General features: G+C 41.0%; 1 protein-coding gene and 1 long non-coding RNA gene across 2 annotated transcripts in view; one reads left to right on the forward strand and one right to left on the reverse strand.

Annotated features, from left to right (window-relative positions):
- Positions 1-19,692, reverse strand: part of LOC143694853 (uncharacterized) — a 114,291-nt gene that overhangs the window by 57,074 nt on the left and 37,525 nt on the right. The gene's annotated exons all lie outside the window — the stretch shown is intronic.
- On the forward strand, positions 3,579-13,264 carry FETUB (fetuin B). The gene is made up of 7 exons (XM_054639660.2): positions 3,579-3,828; positions 8,183-8,293; positions 9,616-9,703; positions 10,232-10,398; positions 11,226-11,339; positions 12,252-12,335; positions 12,816-13,264. The coding sequence occupies exons 1-7, from the start codon at positions 3,607-3,609 to the stop codon at positions 13,230-13,232; spliced, it is 1,203 nt and encodes a 400-aa protein (XP_054495635.2). The 5' UTR covers positions 3,579-3,606; the 3' UTR covers positions 13,233-13,264.

Consider the following 19,692-nt stretch of genomic DNA (forward strand, 5'->3'; position numbering starts at 1 on the left):
TGTGGGTGCTGAGCACTGCGGAAAATCAGGTCAGTCCTCCCTTTTGATCACACACCAATAGCACTAAAGAAGTGGCAGGAAAAAAAGTACTTTTTCCTTCCACCTATAATGTTTCCTACCATGTACCTACTTTTGATATCCACTAGAAATACCTCAAAACTTTTGGACGTGGCACAAGAGCATCCATGTCTATGAAAAGAACAGAGAGTCAGGACACACTCATTGCTGGCAGGCTGAAAGCATCAATCCCTGCAGCCAAATACATGTGCATTGTCTGTCTGCCAGCAGACACACAGGTGCAGTACAACCGTGCGGTCCTGCACGGTCTGTGTGCACGTGAGGAAATGCCAATTCAAGGGAATAAAAAATATATGACTGGCATGTATATCATATAACAGGACCCTGACAGTGATGGCAATTTACCACTGTCCTAGCAGTCAAATCTTCCCTGAATTTCTGGCACATGTTAGAGGCAGAATCTATTCTAGATAGAGAATTAATAAGGGGCTGGGGCCAGAAGGATCTTTACTGCCAGCCAGACTGGAATTCTGCAGGCCCTGGGGAGCAGTCTCAAAGACAGTCATGAATGTTTAACCAGGAACAGCACTTGCTACAAGATAATTATCATGCAGGCAGCAAAAAATTGCAGAACACATGTCATTTCTGAACTCTTTCAAATAACCTGTCCTGTTCTCCTAGTTACAACCACCCAGTACTCAGTAAGCAACACAACTAACACTTGCTCTTGGTGATAGTGCAAAAGCTCACAATACAGAGAGGTTCTGCTCTGCAGTGTCAGCGGGGAAGGAGAAAGTCATTGGCACTTGCACCAGTGCTTCAGCTGGGTGTGTAAAGAAAAGAAAATCAGCCCAGACTCTATAAACCACAGCCTGATGTGATGGCAGCACACTGAGGGCAAGCTCTCCTGTGAAGGTAGCTGCTCTCACATTTCAGCAAATGCTGAATTTTGCAGGAAGTGTGTTGTGGGCAGTTGCACCAGCCACAGCCACTCAGTGGCTCAGGGAGTTTTTGCTCCTCTGTAAAGCAGTGACTCCAGTATAACCTGCATGCAGCCTTCAAAAAGTGCTAGTATTAAGCTGTAGAAATCTCTTAATGCAGTAAGATAGGTCTTCCCATCTCACTGCATGAGACACAGCACAGGATTTAATGAAACTGCAGCTATTGAGTTTTGCATCCCTGTGACACCAGATACATGAGACTTTTCAGAACTAGGAATCACCATTACTGAACTATAGATATTGTCTTCTATATAATGAAATAGGAACTAATTAATAGAAGAGAGAGTGTTTTCCAGGCTTAGAAAATTTTCTGATGGCAGAAACAATGTTTATAGAAGGGATCCCTACCCATGGGGAGCCCTGAAATCCAGAAATGCTGCATTTTCTTGTTGCCTTTTCAAACTACACAAAGCAAAGATATACAGCAGAAACATCTGCAGGCTCCATACTTCACAGATGTTCTCCTATACCTGGTGAAACCAATCCCTTGTTTTCTAAAACAGGAAGAAAAAAAATTTCTCTGTGCATTCCATTTTGGTAGCTGCATTTCATCTTCTTTCTCCTTAGCACTTGTCCTCTTAAGGACACATTGTGCCCCCTTACAGATCTGTTTTCCATGACTGCTTTGAAGCAATCACTTTGTCTCCCACCAGTATAGCCCCATGTTTATGCACCTAGGCCTTAGTAACAGATTCAGTATTTAATAGTCAATTCTCTGGGCAATGAGACATATGAAATGGTGGTAGATGAAATACAAATGCTTCCTCCCTTGAAATGCAGCATGAAGAGTTTTGCCAGGTCTGCATCACTGGCTGACAATGTTTTTCAGCTTTTTCAGACCCTGTTTTGCAAAAGCTCATGTACTTCATATGCTGCTTTGGCTGGACATGCTCGGATTTCCCAGCTGTGTCCATGTTTTGAGGTCAGCTACTTCAACAGAGAAATTTTTCCTTTCCAGGCAGAGGAAGAGTACAAAGAGCAGAGTCAGGGATATAACAATCCCCTATTATAAGAAGCACCAACACAGCCAGTACTAACTGGCACCCATCTCCATAGAAATGCCATGCACTGTAAGGATAAAGAAAATGAGTTATTATCCCTTAGCCGCAGGGGAAGCAGCCCCAGGCACAAGGAACAATGGGAGCGAGTCTGCATTGCTGCTGCTGCAGTTCCTGTACTATGGCTACAGCAGTGTTTCTCAACATTCAGCCCTTGTATCCCCCCCTCGGGGACACAGTCTGTGCATTATCCCTCACCCAACACGAGAGGGGCTCTCTCCAGCAGCCATGTGCCCCTTCTGCCCTGCTAGTGGGGTTTTGCACCTCTGCCACCAAGCAAAGTCTTCTTAGAGGAGTTTCAGCTCCAGTGCTGTTGCAGCTCTTCTGGATGTATCTATAATCCCAGCTTTCTATGGACATTCCCTGGGACACATTCTGCTGTCTCCCGATGCTTTAAACATTTCTGGGCTCAGATTCTTTACACAGCCAGTAAAAAAAGTGACAATATAGAAATCTTTAACTACTCCAAACATCACAGTAGCATTGAAGAGGCAATTATGCCCCTCACTTGAACTTTTTCTTCCTCATTCAACAGAACTTTCAAAACTAAAGGTACTGGATGTCCTCCAGCAGAAAGCTGCAATCACAGAGTCCCATGACAAAAAATAAGAGCCGGGGACATGGTAACCCAGCTTCTGGTATCCTTCAAGGTGAAATGCTGCACAGTTGCCCCTTAGTAGAAAACCAGGGACATTCACCAGGATCCTCCCCAAGTAATAGTCCCTGTCACTTCTCCAGATCTTCAAGATAGAAGCTACTCGCAAAGTTATCCCCCCTTGTCTCCAGCATGGAGTTCCTGACAGGTTATTCACAAGGAACACTGCTGTCATTTCAAACTAAAGTTTCTCTGGGAAGAATTCGCCATGACCCTTGAGGAGTGTCAATGCCTCCAGGGCTAAGGGGTAGCATTCAACTGTAGGTATCCAGATGAGTGGAAATGCTCACAGAATGAATCCAAACTGAGCTTCCTATCACAACCAAACTGACTGCATATATTAGAGTCAATATATTTGCTTAAAACTGTCATTTAACAAATAGAAATTGCAAAATCAGTCAACCTTGTGGCATTTACCATTTTCTGTTCAAATTACTGAGACCTTTGTCTTCATTTTATTTCGCAGAAGAACTGGATCACTGACAGAACAGAACTGGAGCCAGACCTGTTCTCCACATAGATTTCTTCAAGCAAATCTGGTTTCTTAAGGAAGCAGCTTTGTGTGTGTATTCTTATCCCTTGCCATGAGGTCAAAATTGCATGATCTGCCCAGTGAAGTCCAAATTAGAGATGGAAAGCCAGGGGGAAAAAGTGCTGTCTGGTCTCAGAGGGAGCAACAACACTTCTGTAAAACCTTGTAATCATTGACTTAGTGTTTACTGTTGCAGCTGTAGGTTTAAAGGTGATGGTCAGTATGTAATAAAAGTGTATAAAGAGACACAGCTCCACTATAAAAGTCTGTTATCTCACTCAGGTCTCAGCCCCTCCATCCTGACTCATCACCCTGATCTGCAGCACTGGCTCTCTAAGCAGAATGGTTGGGCTTGCTTGGATGCTCTTTGGCATGCAGGTGCTTTGCTCCTGCACTGCTGCCCCTCCAGCCCCAGGAGCAGGGGCTGCCCTGCTGTGCCCCCGCTGCGATGACGCCGCAGTGGAGGCGGCTGCAGACCTGGCTCTCCGCCACATCAACGCTGACCGAGAGGAGGGCTACGTGCTCAGCCTCTACAGGATTGTCAGCGCCCGAGAGCAGCCCCAGGTAAGCCACCCTCTTGCTCAGTGTATGCTCCTCCCCGTGTCTATTTCTCAGAAATATCTATTTGAATGAGGAGATATTTCCAAAGGCAAATGCAAAGCTCTATTCACAGGACTCCAGAGGCCATGTCAACTTTATGCACAGACTAGAAACGATTTCATCACACTGTGGGCAATTAGAGAGCAAATCTCAGTCATGACTCTCTGCTGCAGGCCCTTGGAATAGCTCCAGGCATCAGTTCAAATTTGAAATGAAACACCACTACTCTGATTTAATTTCATTTTACACCTTCCTCCTGCTGCCTTGAGCAGTTGGAGTGCAAAGGCTGGTAAGTCATAGTGTGTTTTGCACAAAAGATATGAGCACTAACAGGTGTAAACACATCCTGCTTGGGACCAAGGAATTCTTTTACAGACCTCTAAAAGATGACTCATTCTCCAGAAGAAACCTGAAACCAGTTCAAGGGCAAAAATACACTGGAAATACCTACAGAATATCACTCACATTTCCTCAAGTATCATATTTCTCTGTGTGTGCTTAATTTATGACAATTTTGTGCTACAATAACTGAATCTATTGGCACTAACTAGGGACAGCCTGAAATGAATTCACAAGGGCCTGCAGCAGATTAGGCATTATGGAAGCATGCTACTAGCATTCCCTGCAATGCCTGCTCACTTCCCATAAGCTTACCTTACCTGAAAGGCTGAGTTCTGAACACTAAAGAAAATTAGGCTCGTTGCCAGATGCTTAAAGATCTGTGCTGGCAAGGATATGACACTTCTTCCTGCTGCTCTTACAAGGACATGGCTCCTGCAGACACACTGTGGACTCCAGCAACCTGAGATCTCACAGCTAAAGATGCTCTGCTGTGTTTTGCACTGTGTTCTCTATATTGCCTTGCTCAGGTGACAGAATGTGCCCACTGAGCAACTGGATCAGATCTCTTCAGAATTTTTCCACATGATGCAGGTGAGCTGGCCCAGAATCCACATCAGCAGGCAGGGAGTTAGGTGCTCAGACCCCTTCCTGGGGCTATTTCATGGACTTTGGTACTCAGACCTCCCTCCTGGGGCTATTTCCTATTGACAATAATTCGAGCCCCCCCTATGAGCACCCAAGAGTGCAGCATGGTAGGTGCAGACATGCTGTAAACCACCTCAGTTATCTCCCTACTTCTCCCTTTACCTGTGCCAAAAAGATCTCAACACTGGAGAAATTTGGTCCTTGGTTGTGATTTGTCTGTCACTCAATTTCCTAAAGACTTAACTTACTGGTTTAGAGCAAGCATACTTTGTTAATCTGGGGGTTTAATTTATTTATTTACTTTTATTATTTCTTTTTTTTTTTAATCTATTATTGTATCCTGTAAATAAGGTGTTTCAAGTCATTGCAATAACAAACTAGACATTCTAAGCCCTTTGTCCCATGGTTGCTGCTGCTGGGACTGAGTACATAAGGAACAGTCAGCAATGTCAAGGGGTTCATGGACAGTAACAGCCTTATGGCACCTCCCATTCTTCCCAAAAAAGTGAAGAAGTTATTTTTCCCCTGTGCACCAGTCAGTGGTCCTTCCTCTCACTTTCTTAAGTAGTACTGAGGATAAAAACATTTTCAAAGTTACTTCAAATTCAAATCTGCCCTTAAGCAACCTGTGGTTCAGCTTTGCTCTAATTGAAACTAATGAGCCATCTGCTATTAACTTATATGCAAGTAGGACAGAGCTTGCTTTCATACAAGATACTCATGATTAGCTTCACTGATGGGCACTTAACCAAAATTACAAAACATGCCCAAATATTTTATTTCTTTCCCTTGCACCAGGTCACCCTGCTGCCACATCTCCTCTGGCTCCCAGGCTGCCCAGCACACATTGCAGCCTGGCACCAGCAGTGCTGTTGGTGGAGGAAGGATCCTTTTGGCAATGGAGAAAGATACAACTTTTTATTCAATACTAAGCAGATATCAAAAGGCCCTTGCATAACGGTCTTGTAATGAAAATTAAAATAAGGATGATTAAATCTTCAGTGATCTGCTGAGCTCTGAATAAGCCCCAAATTATCCTTTCCCTGGGGGAGAATGATACATACAGAAGCAGGTAGACCAAAAGATGTGTAGATTTTGTAATAAACCTATCTGCTTATTAGAGCTGGTATTATACAAGAGACCTATGGGCACGAGTTTGGTCTGCCCTGGATGCATTTAGTATTTCTAAGATCACCAGTCTTTATAATCAATATTCATGATTCAGCTGAGGAAACCCATCTAACACCAAACACATTTGATTATAAGAAGATTTCTTTAATGAGGTATTTGTGTCCTTTTGCCTCCAGAATACCTTAACAACCAGTTTGAAAGCTCAAGTCACCAATTCCAAATATAAGACTCCTTAAAGACACACATTTTTCTTGGCTATTTCTTCTTCATGTGGATAGTCTTAGTGATGGCTTTTTTCTTATACAAGTCAAATGTAAAGTTACAAACTTGTACCAAATGCTGCACTACTCCAAAACACATTTTCAGCAAATAGCAAATACTCTTTGACTGATCTTACTGTGTGTTTACTGATTTAAGCTGTATTAGCTATCATATTAAAGAGAATTATCATCATGGTATTTAGATATCTTGTACATAGACAGAAAATTATGATTAGTCCCTTCCACAGAAGGATCTCTCCAGCCTGGTGTGGGGATATTGCTGTGCCACTGCACAAACAGCACTGCTGCACCTCAGTGTCACTCTTTGTCAAAATAACTTTTGATCTTTCCACAGCCTTCAAAATGAAACTTATAATTAAACCTCAGGATTAGTGTAAGCAAGCTCTGAGATCTCAGTGCAAGGCATTACCAGATCACTTTATAGAACACTTAGGGAAAAAAAAGATAATATGAAAATACAAAAAATAGTAGAAAGCATGAGAAGCTGCATATATAAGAATAGAACTAAGAGACAATGGTAACAAAGCAATTTAATAATTCTTTTTATTTATTTTCATTTTGCCCTTTCATATTTAAAGGGTTTAGTATTACTAGTATACATGTAGAGTTCACATACAATTACCATCCCTCAGATCTCTATAGATGTGATCAGAGTAGTTTGCATCTCTCAATCTGCTCAGAACTCCAGAGCAGACACCACTTTGTGGTTTTCTAAGCACTATGAAGACAAAAAAGTCAGCAGTACTCCATCTTCATAGGCCCTATGGACTGGTGTTTAGTCACTGTTTAAACAGAGGCCAAAACTAAAGCCAAAATGATACAGACATCAGCCCCAGACTTCCACAAGACTGCCACCCCATTTAGTGTTTTCTCCACAAACCAGTGACATCAAGCAGGGATGAATGAACACTGCTGTCACTCAGTTTGGTTTTTCTCCCCCTTCAGCAAAGACATAATCTCAGTCTGAACACACAGCTAACGCTCACATCTAAGTCCTTTAGGTTGTATAAATGACAGCTGCCCTCTTTCCAGCTTTCCACTAAGGATATAAATAAAACATGATCCAACTAAGCTGTATCCTTGATAAATATGCTGGAAAGGTGCTTACCCATGTCTAGTGTGGAAGGAGAATGAGGAGCTGCACCATGCAGCAGCTCATCTTCCTGCACTTCATGATGTAAGCACTAGATATATGGAACTGTATTTTTAGTCCTTCCTTGTACTTCCTGCCTGGAAAGATGAGCCTGAATTGCTTTGTGCTGCAGTGAACTGAATAAAGGTTTCTGGACTTAAGCACAGGTCAGAACTCAAGCACTGGGCTGAAGCTTTAAGTGAGTCTGAGGCATCCATGTGACCCTGCAAGGTCTCTCACAGAACTCCCTGATAGCTGAGATAATATCTAAGCTTCTCTATCAACACAGCCTTTGCCTCTTTACAGCAGGTGAGAGCATCCACACTTGAAGAAGACACTGTCCTAAGAAATAAGATATTTCTCTTTCTAATGCCTGCTGGGAATGTTCCATGTTGGCAGTTTTTTATTAGTTGTGGTATTTACAATCTCATTCTTATTTCAGGCAAAATAACCTACCTTTCAAATCTGATAATAAAATGCAGTTGACAGTGAAAACATCAACATGTTTAGTCTTTATTCTCGGGTTCTGGTTGGTAACAGAAACAGAAGAATAAAACTGACCAAAGAAAGGACTGTTCTTTATATACAGCTGGCTAGCTGCATGACCAAGCCTGTTCTAACAGGACCTGAATTTCACCTGGTTTGCCACTTTTGTCACAGAGAGTGTTCAGTTCTCAGGATATCTCTGCATTCCATCTGTGTGTTTTTCATTTCTTCATCTCTCCTTTTTATGAGCCCCTACTTTGATACAAAACTGGGATGTGACCCTTTTGTTTCTTGTTTTCAGGAGATTGGTGGTTCTGTCTTCTATCTCATCTTGGATGTAGTAGATACTGAGTGCCATGTACTCAGCAAAAAGTTGTGGAAGAACTGTAACACCAGACCTGCTCATTCAACCGTAAGGATTTTATTTTTCTATTTAATCTCACATATGATGAGTTACTCAGGTACTAGTGATGACTGCAAAAACCCTACACTTGCATTTTTAGTGGGCAACAAAAAAAAAGCTTAGAAAAAAAATCAAAGCCTATTTTATAATATCCACAATTTTACTCTGTACCTTCTAGTCAGTTTATAGACTGGTAAGATTTATTTTTAAAAGTGAAAATTAAAAGAAAGTTTTTGACCAGAGCAAATAAAGAGACCAAACTAAATAGCCATGCTAGGACACTATTTAGAATAATGGTTTACTTTTTATAGCAACAGTATAAAAGTTTATTTTAAAGACAGCTTGTCAAGGAGGGAATAAAAGAAACACACTTTTATATAACATGTGATTTTTGGTTTAGTTTAATTCCACTTTTATTCTGACAACTTTGCAAAAATTGCACTGAAATAGGAGAAAAGGGAAAGCTCAGCAAGATAAGCAGAAAAGACAGAAAGTGGTCCAAGACTGTTGCTACAGGTGACCAAAACTGCTCTGAACAACTGAAAAAAACTCTTAGAAAATGAAGAATGACATGAAAAAAGGTTATATAAAAAAAGCTATGATTAAATTTTCCTGGACTGCTTCTAAGGCAAATCAATTTTAACTTTTCAATGAAAAACTAGAAAAAAATAAAAAGAATTCTGCTCACTTCTCATTACAGTGTTTTCAGCAGAAAAAGGGCACAAAGCCTATATGGCTTATATGGCTTCAGTGAAGCCAAGAAATGCATGTCCAGAGGCCTTGAGCACACATGCAGGAATATCTAAGAAGCCCTCAGAGAATATTTTTCAGCCATAAAGTCAGATTTTTTTGTCTGCAAGGATGACCCTACTATGCCACAAAACTGATTTATGGTCCTCCCTACCACTCTCCCTATGATTATAGGGAAAAGGGTGAAGGTGGAAGACAGGTGACTGGATCCAGACACTCCGAATTATCTCTGGGTTTAAACTCTGAGCTCCAGACATAGACCCAGCCCAGGACAGAGACCCAGGAGCACTCTGTGACACTTGGGCACTTCTCAGCTGCCAGAAGAGTGGCCCTGGGCAGGCCACCCAGCAGTCAAGCACTGCAGCTCTGTAGCTCAGAATCACACCAAGGGATGAGCTGGCCTTTTGTTTCCAAATGAGATGCTTGGATATGTGATTCATTTTCATTTGAGTATTAACAAAAGGTATGTATTGAAAAGAATTCCATAATTTCTAGAAGAAAATGAAACACTCCTGTCTAGGTACTAGATGATCTGTAAAGGGTGCAATAATAATTGTTTCTAAATGTTTATATTGTTTTAGGTTTACGGTCAATGCAAAGCAATTATCTATATAAATCAGGCAAGAAATATTGCTCATCTGAATACTTATGAGTGCACTTTACAACCAGGTATGTCTTTAACATACTCTTTATAAGAGAACTGGAAAAATTCTTTGCCAAATAGCATTACTTTAAATTTTAAATGTAATTATGACTGCAGTATCTCCATTAGCTTCAGCTGCCCTGATTTTCTCAAGTCAGTGATCATAAGGCCAGGGAGGTAATGCAGCTCAAAAGAGTTCAGTAATAACTGTTTTAACCTCTGGGACACTCAGCAGAGCCTCTATATGGGCTTTTACCCTCTGAACTGAAAAACATTTTGTGGGTTTGTGAAAGGCAAGGAAAAACAGCAAGCCCACTGTCAATAGGTTGGATTTTTCCTTCAGTGTCTGCTTCCACTGCAACATTTTTATGGGTCTGTAAATACATAAAGATTTGAAATTATTGAGGGGTGCAAACCACATATATCTTACTCCAGGGGAGTGGAGGACAAGTGGGTAGGGTTGGGAGCTTAGATGCATTTACAGTGACCTACACTGTCAACATGCTTTTCTGGTTATGTCTTCTCTAACAACACTGTTGTGTTTGAATAAAAAGTTCCAGGCAAATATATTTGGTCAATATGTCCCGACTGCCCCATTGATGGTTCTCCAACCAAGCCTGAATACTTGGAGGCTGCTGCCCGAAGCCTTGCCAAGTTCAATGAAGAGAGTGAAGAAACTCATTACTTCTCTGTCCTCAATGTCACAAGAGCTTCAATGCAGGTAAGCCAAGGCTCATCTGACTTGGTTGAGCCCTCAAGAATCCTTCTATTCAGAATACTCCTGATCTTTGTGATCCAAGACTCTGATTCCATTTCTTGCAAAAAGAAATGCAGAAGTCAAGACATAGACTTGCTACCAAAGTTCAGAAAAGCTTCACTGTTAACTCTTTCTTCTTCCACCACCATGAATTCGCTATTCCCTAATAGAAAGTACTTAATAAAGTACAGTCATACCTTCCAATTCATACCTGTAATTCACTGAATGAATATAAGCATGGTTTAGAACTAATTTTAGACTAACAGAGAGCTCATGATCTCATGGCAAAATCCTCTTTGTTTACCACAGTATTACCTAGTCTCTCTAAAATTCAGTATGTGTAGATAGCAAAGTGGTTTTTCTTGTTTGTTCTAAACCATCAGATATTACTACAATATACTATTTAATAGCTTCCATTTTCTAACCCCAATTTCAGAAATTGTAAAATGATTCTGTTCATTAAAACAATCAGAAATTGTCAGCAAGACACTGAACAGGGTCTTTGGCTATGTAGTTCTATGTGGATGCTAACTTCTGACAAAATCTAAACCCATTTCCACTATGCCAATCCATGAGTTATGAAGATTGTGCATATATAAAAAGTAAAAAATGACCAGGCAATAAAGCAGCACTAGCAAAAAAATTCACTGTAACACAACAAACAGTAATGTCCAAGTATCACCTGCTCCTTTCATAGCAGGAGTTTTTAATATATTTCAAGGTCAGTAGAAATTCTTTATTGTTCCTGACACATGCACAAGTTCTAATTGCCACTGGCCTCTCATTTACAGTGGGTCATTGGTCCTGCACATTTTGTGGAGTTTTTAATTCAGGAGACATCTTGCTCCAAAGATGACACAGTTGCTGACATCTCGATGTGTGAGCCACTTCCACCAGAAGTAGCTGTAAGTACTTTTCCTTGTATGAGCACCAGCTTTCCAGATACTATGATTACTCAGCAAATATTTAGTATTTATCTCCTTGGCTCTTTGCAGAAAAGAACCAAAACACACCATCATTTTTTTATGGATCATAACTCTATAGTGTCTTGCAAGCCTACAGACTGCTTTAGAATATAGAAACATTTCAGCAAAAGTTCTGAATTCTTACCAAAAGTCCATAAGCAAAGAAAACCAAAAAATACCATTCACAAAAAGGTGGAGCAGCAATCACCTTACAAAACTGAATGAGTTTAAAGGATTTCTTCCAAAGAAATAGACATAGACCATAAATCACTAATAATGCATGAAGAGTATATTCATACTACAATCAGGTCAGCTAAGGAAAACATTTAGGAACTAAAGTAAAAATTGTAAGATAAACTGAAAAACTAAACAGGCATGTTGTCAAGAGGTAACATTTCAAGTCACATCTTAAGTGAGATCCAAGTGATGATACCTATAGATGTATATACCTATAGACAACTACAAGAAACAGCATTTTTTTCACGGTTTCTTTCACTAGTATGGTGTGAAATTGATTCTGTGTGGAAAATTATATTATGTTCCACACACAACTTGCCTGTATAGGGATATTCTGCTGCATGAGAACTGAAGCAAGCTGTTTGGCCTTAAGTAGTCAGCTTAGTTTTGCTACTGTGTTACCTAACCCCCCTTTGCAAACACAAGGCTTTTATCAAAACACTGCCTGCCTTTGTGAGGTTGCCAATCCCAAAACAAAAATTTGCCCAAGCTGTTTATCCCTACAAATACACTTAGAAGCTATAACTATTCAGCCTTTCATAATCACTTATTTTACAAGATAGGAGCTTAGTATCAGGGCTCCATGTGAAAAATGCTTGTATTTTCTTCTTACAGAAAATCGGTTTTTGCAAAGGCTCTGTAGTAAAAAGCCGTGTGGAAGAGTTTGTCACGATATCCTGTGAAATCTACAGTCAGCAGGTATTTCTTAATCTAATCTTAATATTGCAAGAGTAATACTCCTTTACAAAACAAGTATTGAACTTTTGAAAGCCTAGCCATTTTTAAGTTTTCTTATTCACAAAGATGTGCTTCAAGAAAGTGATAAGGCTAGATCAGAAAGAAATCTCTCTTGTGATAAAACCAACTGTTGTTGGGTGGACAAAAAGGCAATAGAGCGAGTATAGAGACAATCTTGCAGAATGTGTTCAGAATGCTCTACAATGAAATTGTAAATCACAAAGGGAATGCAAGGGGATATTACTGTAGTTACCCAAGTTTCATGCACCCATCTCCACTGGCACAAGATGTAGTTACATCTTGTTACCTTTGAGCTTCTGTTCTGTAGCTGGTCTTGGAGGACTAGAGATGCAGCAGATCCTTAGTGTGAAGGGTAGTTTTCATATCTGAAGGAATTTGGAACTGCTTCAATTTAGATAATGCTTAATCCTTGTTATTTAGGATCCTGCCACTGAAGAGGAAAACCAGGAAGCTGATCAGACACCTGGAAAATCCATGCAGGATCAACAGGCTTCCCCTTCAGATGCCAATACTTTTTCCCCACACCTGGAAAAAACAGTGGGCTGGGTTAAAATTCTACCCCCTTCAAATGAGGACATCACTTTCCATAGCCTACGAGAAAGTCAAAATGAACATAAAGACAGAAAGCCAGTTCCTCCTAAGGCTGTAGGATCTGCCCACAGGTGTGATGGAGAAAATACTCAAGTAAACAAACCAGACTTGACCAAACCAGTCACTGGACCAGTTATTCTCCCTTTTCCTGAAGAACCTTCTCTATCAGATTCATGTCCAGGAGAAGCAAAGCATCCAGAAGGCATCCTCCATCCTTTGATAACTAGAAAGCCTACCACAGTCTAGCCAGCACCCAGCACCTCAACTATCTGCAACAAAATAACAGCAAAACAGCAACATAGTCTTCAACTTGTGTAACACCTTCAAATAAATAAATACTTTGTTACAGTCTTCATCTTTGGCATTCTCAGTTTTATGAAAGCACAAGAACAGATTGGGAAAAGAAATTTAACAGAGGCATTTTCCAACAACAGTATTTGGCTTTTAATTCTCAAATTCCCCCCATCAAGCAGGGCATGAAGGAAAGGTAACTGTGGAGGATAAAAGAACTTGCAGGGCTGGGACAGCCCAAAGACATCAGAAAAAAAATATCCTTGGTAGCAAAATCTGTCAGGGCCCAGAGGGAGATGGCTGCTCCCTAGGGGATGGGGAGATGAGCCAAGTGTGACAACCAGGCTGGCGGGGCAGGGGCCTCTCCTGTGGTGCCTGAGGGAGGCGAGCAGGCACAGCCAGGCATGGAAGTCAGGTTATTGAAGGAGCCAGGTCTCTGTGTCAGTCCAGGGGCAGGAGGCAGGCCTGAGGGCAAGCCCTGAATGCGAGTTAGCAAGGCATGGTCAGGGGCTGGAGTGGTCATGGCAGTGAGTCAGGCACAGCCCAGCAGTGTCCCAGCAAGTCCGCAGTGACCCGACAGCGTGAGGGACACAGGGCTGCGGGTCTGCACCTGCCTCTGCACCTGCCCCTGCATCTGTGGGTCTGCACCTGCCCCTGCATCTGGGGCCAGGCACAGGCACAGGCACGGCTGCAATGCAGCAGGAGCTGCAGCTTGGGCAGGGCACAAACACTGCAGCCTCAGCCCAAAGCAGCTCCTGAGGGAAGTGGGGCCGTGGCCTCCCCAGCACTCCCCAGGAGTGCTTTGTCCCCAAGGCCACCAAGGAACAGCCCCGGCGTGCTGAGCCTGGCACCCCGCATCAAACCCCCCTGGAGCAGCCACGCTCTCAGGAGGGTCACAGCATAGAACAGGGCATGGACAGGGAACAGCACTGCAGCAATGGGTAGCATTAAAAGCTAGTGAGGTTTTGCTATTTTGTGGGTAAACTTAATTATAATGTGAAGAGCTTAGCCTATTTTTGTATTTCCTGTAGAAAATCTCAAGAAAGATCATTTTTTCTTAATGCTTCATACCTCACTTAAAGCATGTGGAAGAGCCTACATGCGGGTGAAGTCTCTGCACATAATTCTGGCTGGTGAAGAATCAAATCCAGGCTGTTGAGATTGTTATGCTCTAGTGATGCTGCTGTGCAGGAAAAACAATGATTTTAAAAAATCAGCCTAATTCTTTCTTGAGATAGGTCATATTAACTGCCTTATAATAAAAGCCACAGGGACACTCGACAGCCTGCAGCCAAGAAAAATCAATTTCACCAAAGTCAGACATGGTAATTGTACTGACAAAAACAAACATAAATAAATGAGAAGACAAGAAGAAAAAGAATGAACATAGGAAAGAAATGTCATCTGTGGCCAGGAGTACACTGATATTTGCAATAATTAAGGGGTTTGTATGAGACCATAAAGCCTTTTTCCGGTTGCCACCAGATCTGTAAGAGCATTTCTTCAAAAAAAAAATCAATAAAATATAGTTTCAAGCTTTTATGAGCTGTATCATCCCTAGAGATCCTGGATAATTTCTACATTTAAAGAGCCTTCCAACAAAAAACTATGGTTTTGTCAAAGTATCCTGGCATTCTGCAAGTTGATTAAAATGTATTATTTTACTATTATAAATAAAATATAAAATATTATTTTATTTTGAGTGGGACCAAAATAACATTGAAATGTTTAGAATTTTATTCACAGAAACTATGTTTGCATTTTCAGTCTGCAAAACTCTTAAAAACATAAATTTGATATAAAGAATTAATTTGCTTCAAAGATTAAAATAAGCTAAAAACTGATGTGTGAAACATATCAACTGAGCCAAAAATAATTCCACTTTAATTCTACATTATGAAAAATTTCAATATATTTTGGTTTCATTCATTTCAGAGTAGAAAAACTTTCAAAATCAGACAGTTCTTGAAAAATCCTGAAATTCAAATGCTAACTAATTCTTATTGCAGTAGGAGCTCTAGGCTGTGTCAGCATTCCCGTTTTTATCAAGTCATCCAATTACAGCATCTTGTTTTTCCCTCGGGAAGTTTCACCTTTGCCAGCTCAGGTTTCTCTAACACAACCAGAGTGTTCTCCTTCCCTGGACAGGAACTGCTGACCTGCCATATGCCCCAGGCTGGGATCCCAGGCACTGCTCCACGCCCTCACACAGAGCACCCATGGCTGCCTTCAGTGGGCCAGGGAACTGAGCACTGGGGCAACAGCCTGTCACACTTCAGGGAGTTTCAAAACACTGGGTTTGCTCCTCTTTTCAGTTAATCACCACACTTCTCACTTCTGCTGCACAGTCCTTTTTATTAACTGTTTGCATGTTGATTCTATTCTCACTGTGGCTCCATCAGTTTAATGACATTACTGAGACTTTTATCAACATACACAACCAGATTCTTCCCCTAAAGGAGCACTGGGGAAGAAATCAGCTTCATTAACTGCTAGTCACAGACACAAATACCCAATTTCACTCAGTTCTTTTTCTTGGCTATGGCTTCTTACAACAGTAAATTGAATAGCCACAGTGAATGGAGATAAATGGAGTGGAGTTGGTGTGAACATAAACAGGGGAAACTGGAAAGTCTGGATGCCCAGTTTTGAGCATTCCATTTGGATACTGTGTAGCCTGCTCTGCAGATGAGGCTCAGAAATGACATTTGAATCAATAATTTCCCTAACTTGGATTTGGGATTTGGGTTCAAAGACTTCTCTGATTTAAAAATAAACAGAAGAAGGGGTGTTTATTTGAGCAATAGCTGTACCTCCAGCACAGATCAGCAAAGCACCAGTGGTCAGTGCAGAGTCACGAGCATTTCCTTTATTTGCTGTGGCCACTCCAGCACAGAGTCCATCCCCAGTTTCAGTGCCACCTGGGCCACCACCAGTGTTACCATAATAGAGTCCTGGTACTGATGTCCAAGATTAAATTCTTGAATTACAAGAAGGAGTCTGAGGTTGTATAGTTTCTGTGTTTCCTTTGTCCTCAGGACATACCTGGATACTGCAGCACTCCATATGGCATTGATATCATTAACAGCTGGTAGCATTTATTCATCAGGGCTTCAAATCCTGCTGCTGACTCAGCACCTTTATGCCAATCTGTGAGTGGGCCAGCACTGCAGCATTCTCCCTCCAGCACACCCACATGGGCAGCTTGTCTCCACACTGACTCTGAGACAGGACTGCAGGAAATCCTCTTAAAAACATGCCCAGGTTGTGCTGAATCCATCTCCTGGCCTCAGCTTCCAGGCAGTGTGAGCACAGCAGCTGGGCAGTAACACACCCTGTGTCCCTCCAGCCACACCCTGGGTGCCCCTCACCTCCTCCCAGGGCTCTGAACTGGTACGTGCTGCTTGTCCTTGTCCTGCAGAGAACAGGCCAGTGACACAAAGCAGCCTTTCATCCAGTACTGGAGATGAGAAGCAGATGGATTTGGGCAGACAATTCCTGATTCGCTTTTCAATTTTGTTTTACGGTTTTTCAACACTTATTGATCCTATGAAATAATACCATCCATCAACAACTTATCTGGGCAATATGTGGTCTAAAATGTGGTCTGATGTTTGTTTGAGCAAACATTCCAATTTCACATGAACAACATTTTTTATTCAGGCACAGATAAATGATGGTCAATAACCTCCAGGACTGTTAACATTTTAATCTGATACTTTCAAGCCTTCACCTCTGAATATAGTGAGGCACCATGTGCAAAAACAGGAACAGTAATATTCAAAGGAAACAGAAGATTTTTAAAAGCAAGATCCAGACATCAAAGTTCTTAAGATGGGTTTTAAAAACAAGGTTTTTATAAAATAAACTAAATATAAATTCTATTTGTGTGACTTCAGAACCTACCTATGGCACACACTTCATAGTTAAGCATTTTCTTCTGCATCTGAGATGTAGAACTCCCTCTGACTCTATTCTTAACATCAGATTCTAAACCTCACCTTTTCCCCCAGCCTCTCAAGCCCCTCTGCAGAAAGGTCAGTCTTTCAACATATCCTTACAGTCATCAATTTACAATTAGACTGCTTTTTTCTGAAAAGCAATTTGCAGCCAAAGACACTGAGGACAAGACAAGGAATACTGACACCCTTTTTATTTCCTGTGTTAGTCCTTGAGGCCTCCTAAGCAACAAGACTTCTGTAACTAGATTGTCAACCTGCTCACTTGACAGTTTGTCTCCTCCAAATAGCTTTTGAACTTAAGGTCTCTTTGAGTGAAATTTGATAGACAAGGTGATGAAACTTCTACAAGTTTGATAAAAAAGTGGTGACTGGTAAAGAAAAATAAGCTGCAGGCTTAGAAAATAAGCTGCAGAGAGGGGAAGCTGTAGCTGGAGCTGCTACTCTGAAAACCATAACCAAAGCAAATTTGTCTAACATTGCATTTGCATTGGAGCCATCCTGTTTACACCCAGCAGATAAAAATAAGACATGTCACATTTACATATTTTTCTGTCCTACTTGGGGACATTCCTGTTAAGTGCAGAGCCACCCCAAGAACTGCAAATCTTTTTTGGTTTTTGCATCAAGACCAATAACGCCTGAAGCTCTGGGGAATTTCAGACTGAAAAAAAAGATAAGCCAGCCTAGAATTCATCTCTAAGCAGCTAGAGCCACACATGTCTGTGTTAGCTGGGCTCTGGCTTGGGAGCAGGAGCAGGAGTGGCTGCAGAGCAGCACAGTATGAGATGGGAAAGGCTTTGCAGCCTGCACAGGTGACAGAGCTGTGCAATGTGCTGGTGACACCAGCCTGGGTGTGAAGCACTCCTGCAGAAGGCAGAGAACAGTCTGCTCATAGCAGCTGTGCTCCCAAGAAGCCAGGGATATCTGTAAATAATTACAGCTGTACTTTAGGAAAGGAGGAATTGGTTATTGCATATCATCTCCTTTATGTGTCAGCTCTCCTTTTCCTATCCCTCTCATTTAAAGTTATATTTATTGCACATTTCATACACTGTTTTTCAAGAGGGGAAGATAAGCCTCTTTGATGTGTTCTCCCAGTGCTCTGGAGAGGTTTAGGATGGATGTTTATCCTTTACCATATCCTTTAAGTCTGAATGTGGATCACCTCTTACTGTTGCAAGTCAAGCCTTGGTAAAAGTCATAAATGAGGTTTTCATACACTATGCAAGAGAAATGCCATGTTTGGATAAATATTTCTATTCCTTCCAGCAATCTTTTTACAGAGATGTCTTCATTAAAGCAACACACAAAACTTAAAAGTAATAAATATAAAAACAAAATAAGTTTTTAAAAAGATGTCAAACTGAAGGAGAAGTGATAAAAATACATTATTCTGACTTAAGTACAACCAATATTTAATTAACTGCTCTTACTGTGCCTGGAGTTCTTGTCAATGCTTTAATAAAAGGATCAAATCTTTCTTTTCCAAAGAAATCAAGGACAAAACTCTCTAGAGTGGAAACAGAGTCTTACTTTACTTCTGCAGTCAATTTTGCAGAAATTGCACATTTTCCAGTGTTTATTCATACTGTTTCAATTTCATACATAAAATATACATAAGCTATGGTATAAAAAAAATTATGAGTGTCACAATGAAGAAGAAGAGAACAGAAGAGGAAAAAAAAGAACAATCTGCAAACAACAGACAGCTGAGAAAATTATGTTATAAATCACCTAATCCAATGCTTTTCTTCAGTATCTCTGTCCATTTGAAAAAATTAACAACTATTGTAATAAATGAATTGGGGTGCAATTTGGAACACAGCAATAACAGGAACTTTATTTTTAAATTATGTGATATATTTCAAATGTCTTTGATTATTTACACAACATTTATTTCACTGCTTTTTTACCACCTCCTGGAAGAGATTCTGAGTAATTATAATGAAATATTGTAAAATCAAGCCAAAAGAAATGATCTATTTCATCAGAACAGTTGTGCATCCAGCCCAGTATCCATCTCTCCCAGTAGCAAAAGACAATTGTGGTTAGAAGAAGCTTATGACCTGCCCCTCTCTGCAAAGCAGTCCCCTTGTACTTTTCCAGCACCCAGAATCATTCCACCAGGGACTTTAAAGGGTTCTCTTCTGCTGAGTCTTTCTAGTATCCAGGTCAGGACCTGCTGCCCATGGACTTTTCTAAGCAATTTCTGCCCTCAGTGACAGTATCTGCATCCAGATCCTTCTGTGGCAACAAGTTCCACAAGCGAGGGGACTATTTTAAACCATTTTAAACTTACTCATGATGGTTTTTTTGTGCTCCTGGTTCTAGTATTGTAAGATGTTCCATTTAGCTTATCTATTACCAGAGAACTGTTGTGTCCTGAACTAATGAATGAAATATACTGCTTCAGCTCAGTTCATTTTAGAACATGATTTCTTAGACAACCTGCT

Source organism: Agelaius phoeniceus, chromosome 10 (genome assembly GCF_051311805.1).
Source record: "Agelaius phoeniceus isolate bAgePho1 chromosome 10, bAgePho1.hap1, whole genome shotgun sequence".
NCBI lineage: Eukaryota > Metazoa > Chordata > Aves > Passeriformes > Icteridae > Agelaius > Agelaius phoeniceus.

Bases quoted from the DNA above. Each gene is read 5' to 3' on its own strand.
- FETUB (XM_054639660.2), top strand. From the start codon at position 3,607: ATGGTTGGGCTTGCTTGGATGCTCTTTGGCATGCAGGTGCTTTGCTCC. The intron at 9,704-10,231 runs GTATGTCTTTAA...TTGAATAAAAAG, and splicing joins TGAGTGCACTTTACAACCAG to TTCCAGGCAAATATATTTGG. The intron at 12,336-12,815 runs GTATTTCTTAAT...CTTGTTATTTAG, and splicing joins GTGAAATCTACAGTCAGCAG to GATCCTGCCACTGAAGAGGA.